Source organism: Panulirus ornatus, chromosome 44 (genome assembly GCF_036320965.1).
Source record: "Panulirus ornatus isolate Po-2019 chromosome 44, ASM3632096v1, whole genome shotgun sequence".
In the NCBI taxonomy this organism is placed as follows: Eukaryota; Metazoa; Arthropoda; class Malacostraca; order Decapoda; family Palinuridae; genus Panulirus; species Panulirus ornatus.
This window is the reverse complement of record NC_092267.1, coordinates 7764615-7782759: the sequence shown is the minus strand read 5'-3', so window position 1 is coordinate 7782759 and position 18145 is coordinate 7764615. Positions and strand designations below refer to the sequence as shown.

Genomic DNA, 18145 nt, shown 5'->3' with positions numbered 1-18145 from the left:
CCAAATGCCCCATTAGAACTTAATTTTAGTTTTTAACGCTCATTATCAGTGGTGAAGCATACAGACAAAGCCTGGAAAGGAACAGATGATAAACCTTATCCCTAAAATCTGTCTTCTGAGCGATGGTAGGTGGATCTACGGGTTGAGTTTATGGAATAACTTGTAAAAGTTGTAATGTTTTATATTGGACAGACTGGATAGGAAGACCCATTGCCTCAGCTGTGTTGGGGCCGACTTTCGGCTGTGACTGCCTCCGTTATGGGCAGGTGGTGTGGCGTTCAACATACATATATTAACTCAAGTTGGCACGTCTGAGCGGGAGTAGCGTTTCCCAGCAGTTTCTTCCATTACGGTGCTACGGTGATAGACCGCTCGACAGATTCAGTACCAGTCTTACATGTTCTATGTTCTGGTACAGTGAAAGCCAACATCTAAACTATCCTTTCTTGAAACTTCAGTAGTTTCTGGTCTTAAATTTACTTTTTTTCCCCTCTACGTACCACAAAATAATAACATCTCCATAGCTATTTTGCTTTAACCATTGAAGTCATAGAAACATCGACGAGAGGAACCATGTTAAGGACTTTCTAAAACTCACAGATCAATAAGGGTTGCAGGCCAAATTATATTCTTCATTGGTAGTGGGCAGATTATCCCAGCAACTAACCAACCAGGGGGAATGACAAAAAGGCTGTCTTACGACACCAGAGAGGAGTGATTATAATGCGGACTCACAGTCACAAGACACCAGAGAACAGCCAATCTGGCCACAACACCGCAGTCTTATATTGTATTCTGATATCGGATGCTTCAGTAATTTGTCCCTAACGCTGGGGAACAGGAGGGTCGGGTCCGTCCTTTTAGGTCTTGAGTCCCTTCTTGCCTGGAACTCCCCAAGGCGTGTGGCGGCAATAACCCCGAACCTTGTGCTGTAATGATGGTATGGCTGGGAAGGCAGCCACCTCCATCTCCAATTACACTTTAATTGTACACTGAGGAGCGAAAGTTATGTCCCAAGCGAGTGCAAGGCATGCCTTATGTACGAGTCACATGCATTCCATCTCATTACTAATCGCCGTCATGCTCGACTTCTTCCTCCTAAAAAATGCGAATGATATTTTAAGTCTGAGGCTCCTGAAAGTTCTGTCACCTGATACGTCTCCCTCATAAAATTCGAGATCACTCGCGTGCCAAAGCCCCTACATCACTTTCTACAATTCTTTATTGTTGAAACACTTTCCATTTCCACGTCAGCCTCTCGCTATCAAATCGTAAACTCAACTGTATGTCCGTATCAAGTTATCAAGCAGTTCTGTCGCTCTTTTCACGTCGGTAGATGCTGACGAGTTGGTTAAGGTCGATGTCCTGACGTCCCAGGCGTCCGGTGGGTAGACACGAGCAAGTCACCATGAACACAACCACACAATCTTATTTCTCATGTCTGCCGCGGTGTGTCGCCACCGGACACTTCATTTCCCAAGTAGCTGTCGAGCGAGCACCACACGCACACACACCACAGACGCAAGCGCGGAGAAAACAACTCGCTATTCTACGCACGAAGTTATCCTTTGTGTGTGTGTGTGTGTGTGTGTGTGTGTGTGTGTGTGAATATGTGCACCTCTACAAACTTAGAGGCAACCTTTTACGCCTTCGTCAGTGGCGAGGAAGGAGCGAAAAATGACAGCCTCTGGATGGCCTCATCTTCCGCAGACACCATTGTCGAACCCACCCACACACTGCAGGTAGAGTGCAACAACAGGTCGTGGCACCTTTATTCATCAGCACCGGGCCCAGCTACACTTTAGTTACACACTGCACAGACAAATAGCCTCAGTACAAAATAGCAACAGACACTGTCTTAACGCATAACAGACTGTGAAGACACGAGACACCTTACGCCCGTTAACTGTGCCCACAAAAAGCTTAGTCCACCAAACACACATCCCAGCGTCATATCTATTCTAAGTGCCCGAGGCAACAGTTAAACAATCTATTTATAGTTGATGCTTGCTAGGCGCGCACCCATGATTTGGTCAAGCCGTTGGGACTTGCCAAAGTGATCGTGAAAAGCTCAAAATAAAAGTGGTATGAAAGAACGCATTACATCTTGGGGAACTTACGTGATTTTTGGCGATATCTGGATGTAAAATCAAATCAGTGATGTAGGTCCTACTCGTATCAAAATTGACAGTGGCAAACCAGGCGACTGCCTAGAGCATCCCCCGCCCCCCTTTTTCTTTTTGAGTTAATTTCTATCATTCGAATGATCAATGTCGCGTCATGATATTTTCATTGCAGTTTCATGGAAAGAAAAGAGTGACATGAATCAGAAAACGTTGATTTGCTGATAGACCATCAAAATTAAAACTCTCTCTCTCTCTCTCTCTCTCTCTCTCGTGACATTCTTGCCCGAAGCCATACCAACCAATAGGGACAGGTCTAAACCGAAAACAGATTTTAATTCATTATGAGGACGGGCGGGCAGTTTTGAACAGAAATTTATGTCATATCACAACACAGCTGAGAGCAATGATCAAGAGAGTTTCTATGTCAAATGTGACAAATCAATATATGCATCTGAAGACTAATAGCAGTGTACGAAGCTGACGAAACGGACACACTTGTCACGAGTGTAAATCACTGAAACACTTGACATATACATTTACTCTTCCTTTCGAGGAACTAGAAGTGATAGAATAATGGTAGAAATCATGTAAATCATTAAAATTAAGTTTAATGTGCTCTGTTTAGTTCAAGGGGCGATCGCTCCGGTCGACGTCCCCATCTCTCTTCAATACTCCCATTCTACCAAACAAGATTTCGTACAGCGATGGCTAGATCAGCCCACGTTAAAGCACGGGGCTTATTACACACACACATCGTAGTAATAATGATACTGTGTGAGCTGAGGCGGCGCGGCTCGATGCTGGGACGTCCTCACCTGGTGGTCCACCGTGCCTGATCTCGAGTAATGCTTACCACCAACCATCAACCAACCAACCAAAACTGCAGCCGCACTCTATTATTTTGAAGCGTCTCGCGCCTCATCCGCACGACGAGATCAGGTGTACACAGGGTGAGGTACCGTGACTTCCGCAGAAAGTAAGTGTATTCAGAACGTCTCCGAATCTATATATATATATATATATATATATATATATATATATATTTTTTTTTTTTTTTTTATACTTTGTCGCTGTCTCCCGCGTTTGCGAGGTAGCGCAAGGAAACAGACGAAAGAAATGGCCCAACCCCCCCCCCCCATACACATGTACATACACACGTCCACACACGCAAATATACATACCTACACAGCTTTCCATGGTTTACCCCAGACGCTTCACATGCCTTGCTTCAATCCACTGACAGCACGTCAACCCCTGTATACCACATGACTCCAATTCACTCTATTTCTTGCCCTCCTTTCACCCTCCTGCATGTTCAGGCCCCGATCACACAAAATCTTTTTCACTCCATCTTTCCACCTCCAATTTGGTCTCCCTCTTCTCCTCGTTCCCTCCACCTCCGACACATATATCCTCTTGGTCAATCTCTCCTCACTCATTCTCTCCATGTGCCCAAACCATTTCAAAACACCCTCTTCTGCTCTCTCAACCACGCTCATTTTATTTCCACACATCTCTCTTACCCTTACGTTACTTACTCGATCAAACCACCTCACACCACACATTGTCCTCAAACATCTCATTTCCAGCACATCCATCCTCCTGCGCACATCTCTATCCATAGCCCACGCCTCGCAACCATACAACATTGTTGGAACCACTATTCCCTCAAACATACCCATTTTTGCTTTCCGAGATAATGTTCTCGACTTCCACACATTTTTCAAGGCTCCCAAAATTTTCGCCCCCTCCCCCACCCTATGATCCACTTCCGCTTCCATGGTTCCATCCGCTGACAGATCCACTCCCAGATATCTAAAACACTTCACTTCCTCCAGTTTTTCTCCATTCAAACTCACCTCCCAATTGACTTGACCCTCACCCCTACTGTACCTAATAACCTTGCTCTTATTCACATTTACTCTCAACTTTCTTCTTCCACACACTTTACCAAACTCAGTCACCAGCTTCTGCAGTTTCTCACATGAATCAGCCACCAGCGCTGTATCATCAGCGAACAACAACTGACTCACTTCCCAAGCTCTCTCATCCCCAACAGACTTCATACTTGCCCCTCTTTCCAGGACTCTTGCATTTACCTCCCTTACAACCCCATCCATAAACAAATTAAACAACCATGGAGACATCACACACCCCTGCCGCAAACCTACATTCACTGAGAACCAATCACTTTCCTCTCTTCCTACACGTACACATGCCTTACATCCTCGATAAAAACTTTTCACTGCTTCTAACAACTTTCCTCCCACACCATATATTCTTAATACCTTCCACAGAGCATCTCTATCAACTCTATCATATGCCTTCTCCAGATCCATAAATGCTACATACAAATCCATTTGCTTTTCTAAGTATTTCTCACATACATTCTTCAAAGCAAACACCTGATCCACACATCCTCTACCACTTCTGAAACCGCACTGCTCTTCCCCAATCTGATGCTCTGTACATGCCTTCACCCTCTCAATCAATACCCTCCCATATAATTTACCAGGAATACTCAACAAACTTATACCTCTGTAATTTGAGCACTCACTCTTATCCCCTTTGCCTTTGTACAATGGCACTATGCACGCATTCCGCCAATCCTCAGGCACCTCACCATGAGTCATACATACATTAAATAACCTTACCAACCAGTCAACAATACAGTCACCCCCTTTCTTAATAAATTCCACTGCAATACCATCCAAACCTGCTGCCTTGCCGGCTTTCATCTTCCGCAAAGCTTTTACTACCTCTTCTCTGTTTACCAACTCATTTTCCCTAACCCTCTCACTTTGCACACCACCTCGACCAAAACACCCTATATCTGCCACTCTGTCATCAGACACATTCAACAAACCTTCAAAATACTCATTCCATCTCCTTCTCACATCACCGCTACTTGTTATCACCTCCCCATTTACGCCCTTCACTGAAGTTCCCATTTGCTCCCTTGTCTTACGCACCCTATTTACCTCCTTCCAGAACATCTTTTTATTCTCCCTAAAATTTACTGATAGTCTCTCACCCCAACTCTCATTTGCCCTTTTTTTCACCTCTTGCACCTTTCAGATATATATATATATATATATATATATATATATATATATATATATATATATACATACATACACAGACATATACATATATACACATGTACATAATTCATACTTGCTGCCTTCATTCATTCCCGTCGCCACCTCGCCACACATGAAATGACAACCCCCTCCCCCCGCATGTGCACGAGGTAGCGCTAGGAAAAGACAACAAAGGCCACATTCGTTCACACTCAGTCTCTAGCTGTCATGTATAATGCACCTGGGGATAGGGGAGAAAGAATACTTCCCACGTATTCCCTGCGTGTTATAGAAGGCGACTAAAAGGGGAGGAAGCGGGGAGCTGGAAATCCTACCCTCATTTTATTTTTTAATTTTCCAAAAGAAGGAACAGAGAAGGGGGTCAAGTGATGATATTCCCTCAAAGGCTCAGTCCTTTGTTCTTGGTGCTACCTCGCTAATGCGGGAAATGGCGAATAGTATGAGAGAGAGAGAGAGAGAGAGAGAGAGAGAGAGAGAGAGAGAGAGGCCAGGCCATTGTGCTCAGGGTGACCAACATTAATGTGTACCTCCATAACAACCCCTGGACTCACAATACGAGTCCACAAGACGACACAAAAAGTACCATCTCGCGTGTCATCCCACTCACCACAGGCAGCAGAACACGCCATTTATCCCGCTCACTCAAAGGCTTCTCGTTACAAATGTACCCAGGAGCTACTTGCGCCGTCAGGGACCTCTCTAACCCCGTGTCCTATGCCGGCAGGGCATATGGTGGGTGATGTGGCTTGTGGTGTTGGAGTACCTGGCGTTGTGGTGGCAGGACGCCCGCCTACCCTGCCTGCACGACAACATCCTCAGCCTAGCCCACGCCGCGCTCTACGAAGTCAGCAAGTAAGTTACGTACACTCCTGATTCCTTTCCCACAAGTCTACCACTACTGACTTCCCTCCTACTCTCTCTCTCTCTCTCTCTCTCTCTCTCTCTCTCTCTCTCTCTCTCTCTCTCTCTCTCTCTCTCTCTTCGCCTAATTTTACACAAGTCCTCGACCCAGTGAATTCCTACTTGAGGCCGAGGTGTCCTCTCATCCTCACACTGAGGTCCGCTTCTTTGGGAGGTTCGATGTACACCCAATATATTGTCTTTACGGGTTGGGTTCGATGGATTTCAAAATGAACACTATGGACAAGAAGTAAAATACGATGCATTATGACACTCTGATAACCGTATGCTCTACTCTGTATACCTCGTTTTACGCACATTAAGATATATACGTAAGGAAACAGAGATGCCAGTGCGGGACAAGACCCCATAGCATTTGTCAAAATCGTTCGTCCGCTGTGTCATATAGTCTAACACAAAAATGTAAGGATTTTTTCTGTTGTTGTTGTTGTTGGGTGCACATACAAGACCCCCTCCTGTCCTACCTCACCATGTATTTGCTACACCATTCCACTCGACTTCTAAGCCACATTCCCCAACTTCTCTTTCAATCTCCATCCAGTTTTCAGTTTACGGACCGTAATTTCATTCGCTCCGCTATCCCTCGTTCCTTCACTGAAAACATAAATTGGGTTGGCTTCAGACTGGGCCAATAGTGGATCTCGCTACTGGCACTTGCGCTCTGGCCGATATGGCCGGTCGTGTTCTGTGATCTGTTGCATATATCTTACACTATTTAAGTCCCGTACACTGAGAAGTAATTGTTCCTCTGCCCACAGGGTGATGGTGCGAGGTTTGGAGTACGGGGTGTACACCTGGGTGTGGCAACACTGGGCCATACTGTCTCCGCCTGGCAACTCCCTCCTGGGCTTTTTAACACTGGTGGTGATGACAGATTTAGGGCTACTATTGGCTCCACCGCGCCGGACATGGTCAGTCAATGGTCTTACTTCACTCGTCTTCCAGTAAATTAAGGAACAGGCTCCTGGTGAGGTCAAACTCTGCATGTAAATAGGCTAGGGAGCCCAGCATGTACGTCCATGGCTAGGTTTGATTGGGACCCAGCAAGGCCCTGGCAAATATCCCTCCCTACCAGCAGTCATCAGTTTTCAACATCCTCTTGTCAGATATTTAAGTTTCACAACAGTTCACTGGAACTGTTGACTATACGTATATCTACATGTATCTGTATCTTATGGTTACAAATATCAGTGGCTGCATCCACTCATGTTAAGAATTTGTGTTCCATACACTCACCATTATATACGTGATATGTCAACTATTTCTAACTGTGCCTCTGTGTTATAAATGTATTTATAATTCTACTACTACCCTTAGTTTCAAGATTTTGCGTCAAGACTGTGCTAAACACCACCATGTATAAGGTATAGTATACGTGAAGTGCTATATTCTCTATGGACCGTCGTAATATATGGAACTTATGTGTACAGTACTTACAATACCTTATCAGGATGTGCCACTGAGCACCTCACCCTTCACATGCCTTGTGTCCGTCCCTGTGGAAGTAGAGCGAACCAGGACTTCCTTGCACCCGACACCTGGCTGCGACCAGACAGAAGAGATGACGGATTTTATTGTGGGACAACGGAAATGAAAGGCATACAGCGGATTCGCTTTCCTGGAGACGGTAAGAGTTTCCGGCCTTCCTGGAGAGATAGCGGGAGTTCCAGGACTTCCTGGAGAGATAGTGGGAGTGCCAGGACTTCCTGGAGAGATAGTGGGAGTGCCAGGACTTCCTGGAGATAGTGGGAGTGCCAGGACTTCCTGGAACGACAGTGTCTGTGACCATTCCACCCAGAGTTTCAACACTACACGAGACGATGGAAGAGGATACTTTGCTGCCAGAGTCTCCAAACCAAAATATGAAATCGCCGCCCAAGCCTTCAAACAAGCACACATTTGAGTCCATTCTTTCGAAGTATCACTGCTGGAAACTGGATACTTGGCCGCCCTGCTGGAAACCTTGTCGCCCTGCTCCTACATAACATTCTGCATATCTTAAGCACACTGATGGGGGAATAAGGGACGACGCCAGTTACCTAGAACAGCAGCGAAAGAGCCATGGCAACTGTTCTGGGAATGGCAGAAGGTGTCCACGACAAAGGTGAAGACCCTATTGGGAGAGAGAGAGAGAGAGAGAGAGAGAGAGAGAGAGAGAGAGAGAGAGAGAGAGAAGCCTGAAGCCATTCTGCTGTAGCTCCAGCCTTTCTAGAACATCTGGACGTCTATGAACTACGGCATTATTGGATGGACTAAGAACTAGGGTTATTACGGGAATCATTTCTAGCTTCAGAAGGCTTTCCACAAAGTATGTCCTGAGGAAGGTGATACCAACCACAATGGACGAGGACTGTTGTGTTCTGAAGGTTTTGGAAGGGTACCACATCGGCCGAGTACCACATGCGCTGCACATCAGCACACCGTGAGCTGACATCTTGCTGTGCCCTTAATAACCGTGGTGGAGGCCCGTCGGCCGCGGCAGTACAAGCCACTGTGGACCCTGCTAACTCACCGTGACTTCCCCTCCCATGTTCTGTAGCTTGCCATACGTCCTATGACTCCCTCTCTCTAGTCCTGCAACTCTCCCCCGTGTCCTGCGGCTTCTTCTCTCGTGTCCTATGACTTTCTACGCGTCCTATGACTTCCTTGTCCTATGGCTTCCTCTTTCGTGTCACATAGCTTTACATGCGTCCTACGGATCTGTTGCGAATCCTCAATGCCAACAGAAACTCTTCATGTCACTCGACTGTTCATGTCCTAGAAACATCCCCTAACAGGAAGAGGAGGACGAGAACAGAAACGACGACGACCAAGATAACAACAGCGGACACAGCACACCACGGGGACACATCCACGGGTGTTACGTAACCCTGGTCGTCGTCTCTTAGACCCACTTTTACCCCCTGTGCCACGCCACTAACCGTGAGGATCTGCGCGGGGGGTATCCCATACCAGGTTGGCCGGAATCCATCACCAGGCATCACTGATCCTCCCACATCACTTAACCAAATGACAGTTTCACAAGAGGGTAAAAAGGGAACCTAAATGTTGGGGCTCTGTCATTATTTTCCAACATGTTTTCGTGGGGTTACATTTAGCATGTACTGAACAAAAGGAATATTCGGGTACCTGTCCTTAACGCAAGGCAGGCCGGGACGCTAAAACACTAGATTACGAGGCGCCAAAAGTTTTCCATCTCTGGCTAACCAACGATTCATGATTTCCCCCCATCACATCTCATGACTTGAAGGGCTAGGGAAAGTCTGCGCGCGCACTGATCGTAGCGAGGCGTCAAATCAATCCTTCAGCACTACGGTAGTCTATAAATCTTTATCATATAGCGATTTACCTTGGGGCGCCGAGGCTTCGAAACCCGGCCTTACCGCCTGTTAGACCAATTAACTAACCGGTGGACCGGACCAGAAGGCGACTTAATCCAATCCATTCCATTTCAGACCAATCCTCTTTGTAATCAACCTAACCTAACCTGGAGATATGAGGGAGAATATAGCTATTATCATAAGGGCACTAATGTTTTGTTGTGGCCGATGATAATGACGTGTGTTATGTATGTGCGCGTGTGTGTCGGCAGAGGTGTCGGTACTGTGGGCGATCCACCAAGTGCACCACACGAGCCAGGACCTGACTGTAGCGGTGGGTCTGAGACACTCGCCTCTCCAGCGGCTCTTCTCCTGGGTGTTCTACCTGCCCCTGGCCCTGCTGGGGATCCCGCCCACACACATGCTGGCCCACGCCCAGTTTAACCTCCTGTACCAGTGCTGGATTCACACCGAGGCCATCCGTACGCTGGGGCCGCTGGAGCACATCTTTAACACGCCCTCACATCACCGCGTCCACCACGGTAAGCTGACTCATTGCCCTAAACCAAGTCATGTACTGTTCTTCCATTTAACTTACGCCCTGTGATCTGACCATCACAGCATCATCCCCAACCTCGACAACATATTCTCGATACCACAAACCCAAATAACCTATTCAGAAAATAGTTTTAAGTCAACCATTGTGTGTTCAACCAGGTCATTCACCAAACCTTTCAGAGAGGACGAGAGGTGCCAGGCTGATGACTACAGAACGAAAGTTTTTCAAGAGTAAAACAAATGCTGACTGGAAATCTAAACCAAATAGAAAATTAAACTGACTCTACATTATCATGAAATGTACATAAAGATACAAATAGACTGTAGGCTGTAAACTGACAGTAACAGAGGATATCACCTTTGAAAAAGAACTAAACATTTCCAATAAAGTGCCAAACAAATCCTCTGCCGATTATCTAACAACAACAACAGTACCTTTAATATAACAAAGAAATTAACCCCTCTTCAGCACATATTACGACTCAGTATTCACTACTGAAAGGTATTAAATATACCACAAGAACATTCATAGCGTAATTTCGAAGACAGTTCAATAAGAATTTGACAAGTGGCAATTAAAGCTACGAACTACCGTCACAGACCATCAGGTGTTCGTTTATCTGGCTTTCCCATGTACCTGTCATATAAACATGATAACAGTACGCACAGCTTATACAGTACGTACTTAAAGAGTAATGACGGATGTCTATCATAGCTTCTGTATTGCCATATCAAAAAGTCTGTAGATGATTTGTCTTTATGTTCGCAAAACTTCATTACTTACTAGAACTTCAGTTCGTTTCACCGAATGTCTGCTACATGAAAAAAAAAAAAATCAAATCAAACTGCTTCTCAGACAGCTTGACGTGTGACAAAAGATGTTCAAGGCGGTGTGTACTAACCTCACCAGACGCCAACATCTTACGGTTGGAATCGTGACTCTGATAAACTTATCTGATACTAATTTGCAGAAAAAAACAACTTCCTATTTGATCAGTGCCTATGGCATTCACCATCTTTCATAAAATTGTCCCATACATCATACCTAATTTCGTGAATACTTGACTGAACGCAGTGCACAGATTAATCCCTGGGCGGGAGTGCTACTACCTACACTCGACTGAGTACTGGTGTCATCCACACAGGAGTCAACAAGTACTGCCTGGACAAGAACTACGGCGGGGTCTTCATCCTGTGGGACCATCTCTTCGGCACTTTCCAGAAGGAACGCCCGTGCGATATCGATTATGGCATCGTCAACCAACCGGAGCGCTTCAACCCTCTCTACCATCAAGTGAGTCTCTCTCTCTACCCGTAGATGCAGTCTTTGTCCCTTGAAGAACACGTAAGCCTTTGTCCTCTCAAGTCTCCACCCTCATCCAAAGAGTAAGTTCCAATCTTATATACAGAGAAAAGACGTAGGTAATATCAAGTGACAGCATCCTCCTCCACAGGTGTTCTACTTGGAGTACCTGGTGGAGAAGGCGTCGAGCATGGAAAACTGGCGAGACAGGATAAGCACCATGGTGAAAGGGCCGAGTTGGGTGCCCGGCTCCCCGTGGACCGGCTGGGAGGAAGGCAGAGCTGATGTAAGTGTAATGATCTTGTTACTTGGATGCGCATCAAAGTGACCTGACGTTATGACGGAAAGGCAATGACGTGCTTGGCCAGCCGAAGACTGCTACCATCTCCCAAGGCAGCTTAGCCAACACTCCCGGTGTCAAGCGAAATTTCTAACTTAATGGAGGACTACGGAAAGAGCGCCCTTGTGCACAGGCTGCACATAGGGGTATGCACTGTCCAGCAAGTCGCATTTTTAGCAAGGCTAGATCTAACGGTTCAGCGGAGTTTTAAATGCAGCGTTGTTTGGCGGTTCGCTGTCAAATTTTCGGTCTACATTATTTGGTGGCTTTTGAGTGACTTCAACCCTGGAAAGGAGGTAAAAACGAATCGGTAGAAGGAGAGTCGAACAGCAACACCTATACAATGCATAACAGATCCTATGCCACTAACACCCAGACAATACACAAAGAAACCTAGCCCGGACACCACCCGGGGCAGCCTAGCCAAGACTTCACCTGGGCGTGGGCCGCTTGAGGGTGGTGTAATAGTGTTACCAACCTTCCCACTCCAACAATGACTTCACCAAAAAAGTAATAATCATACATCAAAACCTCAAAAGAAACTGTGTATACTGTAATTACCATACCAACACCTCAATATGTACACGTACAATATAACAGTGTAAAGATATGTGACTACGATTAAAAGTTCGTGGTTTTCAGAAAAGTAAATTTTAAATGTTCAAGATAAATTCAAGGATAGTGTTGGAAGTCATAAGGCAAGGAACGGATGAACTCTGCCACAAAATTTATTCTTGATCACCTTCATCAGCTCTACATGTCGGTCGTTCACAGCCATCTTACTAAACCTTTAAATTCTTCAAATACTGAAGATAAATTGTTTGATTTACACTAGAATCTTTTAAGAAATCAAGCTGTACATAAGGAGGTCCTGGGGGAGACGTCTCGTGCTCTTGAGCTCCATACTATTTTACCGCCCGTTCCCCATGACACTTTTTTCTTGAGATATCCAAGTCAATCGTCCTTCACTTAACAATCTTTGACTGCAGTTTGTATTCAAATTTCTGCGCTACCGATGAGGCAAAGAACAGTGATAGAATCTAACCCTCTTTACCTCAGCTCAAACTATATTTTCCTAGAATTAACATGTTCGTGAGCAGGGGAAACAATCATTAAAGCAATGATTTACTCAAGCAAGTTACAAACAAGGCTTAGTGAATTACTCAAGGCATTCACTGAGACTCATTTTAATATATATATTATATATATATATATAAGGTTTCCATTAATACCCAGAAATGTAGATCTTGCATTTGGTTATTCTTAAAACAAGCTGTGTAGACTAAGGTTCGAAGTGTGGGACGGAATAACAATTACATGTGTTACAGATTCGTGGTCCACGTGAGTTCCAGCAGCCCCGGGCCACGTCCGCCACCCACTGCTACGTCCTGCTGCACTTCCTGGCCGCCTGTGTCCTCACCCACCACCTGGCTGCACCGACAGTACGTGCATTACCCCCTCACCTGGCTCTGTTGTCCTACCATCCCCTCACCTGGCTCTGTGTTGTCCTGCCGCCCCTCACCTGGCTCTGTTGTCCTACCATCCCCTCACCTGGCTCTGTGTTGTCCTGCCGCCCCTCACCTGGCTCTGTTGTCCTACCATCCCTCACCTGGCTCTGTGTTGTCCTTGCCGCCCCTCACCTGGCTCTGTGTTGTCCTGCCGCTCCTCACCTGGCTCTGTGCTGTCCTGCCGCCCCTCACCTGGTTCTGTATTGTCCTACCACCCCTCACTTGCCCTATATTGACCTGCCACTCCTCATCTGACTTCGTGTTGTCCTGTACCTCAATAAGTTTTAAAAAGTGAAAGGCTAATAAATATCTATGAATGAGGAATATAGATTCGCCAGCCTCGTCATATGTCTGTCCCGGTAATAAGTCACGTAATATTTATTATTGCATATTCAAATCTTGTGTGAATAAGTGATTTGTAACATATTTGCAGTGTAAAGTCTCAGATGTATTTAAAAAGAATTGTAAAACCAAGCCCTGACTTTATTAACATTCGTCTTTCCTGACTGTGGCAGAGCGGGAGTCTGGTGGTGTTCGTGTACAGTGTGGTGGTAGTGGCAGCCCTCACCTGCATCGGGATACTGTACGAGCAGCCGGGGTACACGAGGGTGTTGGAGATGTGTCGCTGTGGTGGCGGGCTAGCACTCTGCCTCCTCTTCCCTCTGCCAGCCGCCTCTAATACCATCCTTCAGCTGCTCACTACACTGTACGCCTTCTCCCTCACCGTCTGGATCGTACACCCCAACACTCTCCTGGTACACACACCTTGCAAATCCTAACTTGGCTGTAGTTGTACACTATGGGTCACTAATATTTCTCGCGTAAAGTTGTAATCATGAATATCATTGTGAAGAGATGCCAGGATATACCTGCGCACATCGCTGCCTACATTCGTCTCTAAGCCATGCCTCACGCATCAACCTTCAACTACACTACCCTCTGTGTTCCTTACGGTTTACATTACTCACTCCATGAGTGTGTGAGGGGGAATGAAAAGGAAGCATGCTAGGCCTGGAAGAGGAATGAGAGCCACTTCTGTACTGGCTCGCTGCACTACCGTCACTAAACTTCCTAGTGCCTGTGTGTCCCATTTCTGGTTCTAAGATAAACACTGACTTCAAGGTCTGAACAGCCTATAGTGTTCGGCCATGCAAGTTTTAACGTAGAACTAGCAAGACTATACCACCCCTTAACTTCTCAAAGTAACCTTTGTTATATTAGTTGACGTTTGGATGTCTTGTTTATCATAAGTACTTGTACAGTTTCCGGATCATATCCAAATCTTATGGAAGCCAAACCCGCGAAAAGATGGGAATAAACTATGTTGTATGGGGACACTAACAGCAGCAAAACGTGCGAGAGTAAACAAAGGTACAATTTTATAAGAACAAAACAAAAAACTATCAGGTCTCAATACCTTTTCCACGAGCTGATGAGCGCCTCTACTCTGCCTTCACAAGGTTATAGACATGCGAAAGATGTCTCTATGTCGAGTGACAAGCACCGCAGAAGCCGAGGTCGACAGCTCTCTCTCCACTAAGAAAAACGTCCCTCCAGGAATGACCAAGATCTTATACAGAGGTCTAAAGCCACATTCCTGACCGATCAAACACTCTCGTCAAACTCAGCTTGAACTTACATATACCAAAGAGAACTTGTACCTCTAGTTTGATGAATAACCAATCAACCCACACAAAAATTAGCGTTCACCTGTACAGTCCTCCAATTTCTCAAAGTACAGAAGCGCTGACGGGTATGAATAAGATAAATCTCAAAGTATCTTTGACGTTGGTTACCTTTCAGTGTTCATGTTTTACAAAAGAAACAATGCCCAAAAAACCTAATCAACATGACCTAACACCCTTTTCGAGTGATCTTTGCAAGTGGAATATTGAGTTCAGCCCAATAACCAATCCAGTAATATGATTTTCTTCGGAAATGCTGATGTACGTACATACAAGAATCGTGAATAAACTTCTGAAGATATGGTCTTCACAAGGAAAATAGTGACGGGCCAGCTGGAATGCCCAAACATTTTGATCGGGCAACACAATTTAAATGCACATATTAACAGACTTATTGCAATTAAGTTACGAAAACACTTACCTTACATACTTATAAATATATATATATATATATATATATATATATATATATATATATATATATATATATAATATAAATAGAGAAAAAAATACGGAGTGCTTATGTAGCCGTAATAAATAACTTATGTAGCCGGGGTGCACCATTTTGATGGTAAATACATGTTTTTAACATAAAAACTAAGAAATGTCAATACGTCTAGGGTGCTTCATTAACACTGTGACTACAGGAATACCTGAGGAGGACCGATCTATTTTATATTTCATACTTACAGATATTAAAGATATCTTGGAAACTATGTCTATTAATGCAAAACTTAGCCTAACGAAGACCTACCGTAACCTCCCGTAACACATGCACGGATGAGCTTACCTTAATTTACCTCAGAAGACTGGAGTTGGGAACGATGTAGTCCTCCTCTTCATCCACTAGTTGCAATGGCCACCATGTCTCCGACTGCAGGATGTTGAGCATGCTTGGCAGCGACGAAGAACTGGTATAAGACTCCTCACTTCGCTGGACTGTGTGCCGACCGAGAGTCGCGCTAAATACAGCTTGAGGTAAACGGCCTCGTTTGCCAGGTCGTTTCACCCAGACCTTAATGCCCCTCCACAAACGGTCGATATTCTGCGTGTAGACACGAGCTATGCGGGTCAGCAAAACTATTATAGAGTGGTAAATCACAAGGGGGTCGTCGTATTCGTGGTCCTCCATGCTGTTGTTGTACGCTGCCCACTTTTCGTTCACAAAGTTTGTCCCTGGCCGTATGTGCTGCTCGACAAGAGGAATCATTAACGGGCAACAGGTTCTACGAGGAATAACGTAAAATTTTTGGGGCTACTTCTTACTGCCACTAAATACAGTCTCTCAGAACACGATGTCTCTCTCTCTCGTATCTCCTTTTCTAAATTGAGATCGATTTCCACAATACCAGGGGTTGGCTTCCTGATGATCAAACCAGTATTCCGTCATTTCCGAATAGAAACTGCGCCAAGCGACACTTGCACTCGGGTCTATGTTAAGACACTTGACGGTATGATGATACCATATCTTTATGGAGCTAATGAATAACAAATAAAACCAGTTTCCACAGCTCCATATGTGCACCATCGACAAATGACCCTTTCATCAAAATGAGGCACTTGCTAATTACACTTCCTCCTCTCCTTACACTTAAAAATAACTTCTGCCACAAAACCAAGTATGGTTGTTAGTTTGGTAACCGTAAGATTGGGTGAACTTTTTCACTTAGGACACCGTATTCTTTACACAATAACTTCTGCCACAAAACAAAGTATTGTTATTAGTTTGGTAACTGTAAGATTGGTTGAACTTTTTCGCTAAGGACACCGTATTCTTTACACCATTTCCACACCATCTTTAACGTAATGTTCAACATGAAACTTTGCTACAGTCGTGGCGCAGACTCGCGTAGACGACATGGTGGAAATCATTTCAGATCGAAGAGCGGAGCTGTCCAGGCCTATACATTGAACTGTAATTGGATGATGCACACGTTCAATCCGACCAATTAAAGCCCAGAGACCGAATGCACGTCATTTACAGCCTTTGAATGCACATGCATCAGAATCTTGATCATGCGCACTGCAGCCTAGCTACCACCATCGAAAGCTAGTCACGTCAACATAGGACTTTTGCAAGAACATAACAATTTTCTTATAACAATACCATAATTTCCAAGGTAAGTAATCTTCTGCTGATGAAATGGTATATAAAAGAAAAGTGGTCTTCAAACTACTGACTCCATGACTTGAAATCCCAAATTTCGATGGGGAAATACCACTTAGGATCCGAGACTATTTCAACTAACATTTCAGCATCTACGTTAGGCTTTTCTAGGACCTGTTGATATTTTACAAGTGTCTAAAGTATTGTACATTATTAACCCCACATTTTCCCTGGTATGATATATATATATATATATATATATATATATATATATATATATATATATATATATATATCTGACATCATGCAATTGAAAATACTGCTTCAAATCATGCACAGCCACTACTACACAATGTTCATGTCTACACACTACCAACATTACAGAACAAGTTCAGTCAATAACCGTGACACAGGATACCCCGGCTACATAAGCTCTGACGTTAAATTGCCGGTTAACCTTATGTTGAAGAGCCAGGTAAATCCGGCTACGGAAGCTCGTAAGAAAAAAAAATCGGGTACTCCGGCTCCCCTTTATGTTAAAAAAAAAAAAAAGATCGGGTCCTCCGGCTCCCTCTTGTTTAAAAAAAAAAAAAAATCGGGTTCTTCGACTCACCTAACATTAAAAAGCCTAGTACTGTGGCTTCGTTAACCTCTGGCGGGTAAACCTGAAGAGAAAAAAAAGGCGGCGAACGAACAGATATCTCACTTCTAAAACATTTTCATATTTATCGTGAACTAACTGACCGTAATTATTTATTAGTCAGTAAGGTTCGTGAAGTTTGTGGTCCGCTGGCAAAAATTAACTCACTCTTTCCGCTGAGGTTAATTAGCCGGGCACCACGGCTACACAAGCTCCTCCAGAAATGTCTTTAACATCTTACCTTAACAAGATGCTTCTTGTAGAGGAGTTGGTTTCCATGTAGCACAAAATTCTCTCCTCACATATCGCAGTCTCACTTGCCTATTCCAAATTCCAGATAAAATAGTGTTAGAAAGACATGGCACAACTTTCTCCCCGCCACACACACACACACACACGGTAATCACCATTAATCATCAGTAATCACTACGAAAAATTCGTTTGCCATTTTTTTAATCGTCTATTACTCGTTCTGTATTTTTTCCCCCACAATGAACATTTAACTTACATACACACACTTGCCGTCATTATTA

General features: G+C 44.6%; 1 protein-coding gene across 1 annotated transcript; it reads left to right on the top strand.

Annotated features, from left to right (window-relative positions):
• The first annotated feature begins 1484 nt into the window (after positions 1 to 1484).
• On the top strand, positions 1485 to 14098 carry LOC139762704 (alkylglycerol monooxygenase-like). The gene is given in 9 exon segments (XM_071687691.1): positions 1485 to 1742; positions 5955 to 6082; positions 6910 to 7030; positions 7032 to 7062; positions 9744 to 10013; positions 11175 to 11323; positions 11484 to 11618; positions 13001 to 13114; positions 13696 to 14098. Coding segments are annotated over 9 exon segments (1344 nt in total). The 5' UTR covers positions 1485 to 1610; the 3' UTR covers positions 13960 to 14098.
• The last annotated feature ends 4047 nt before the right edge of the window (positions 14099 to 18145 follow it).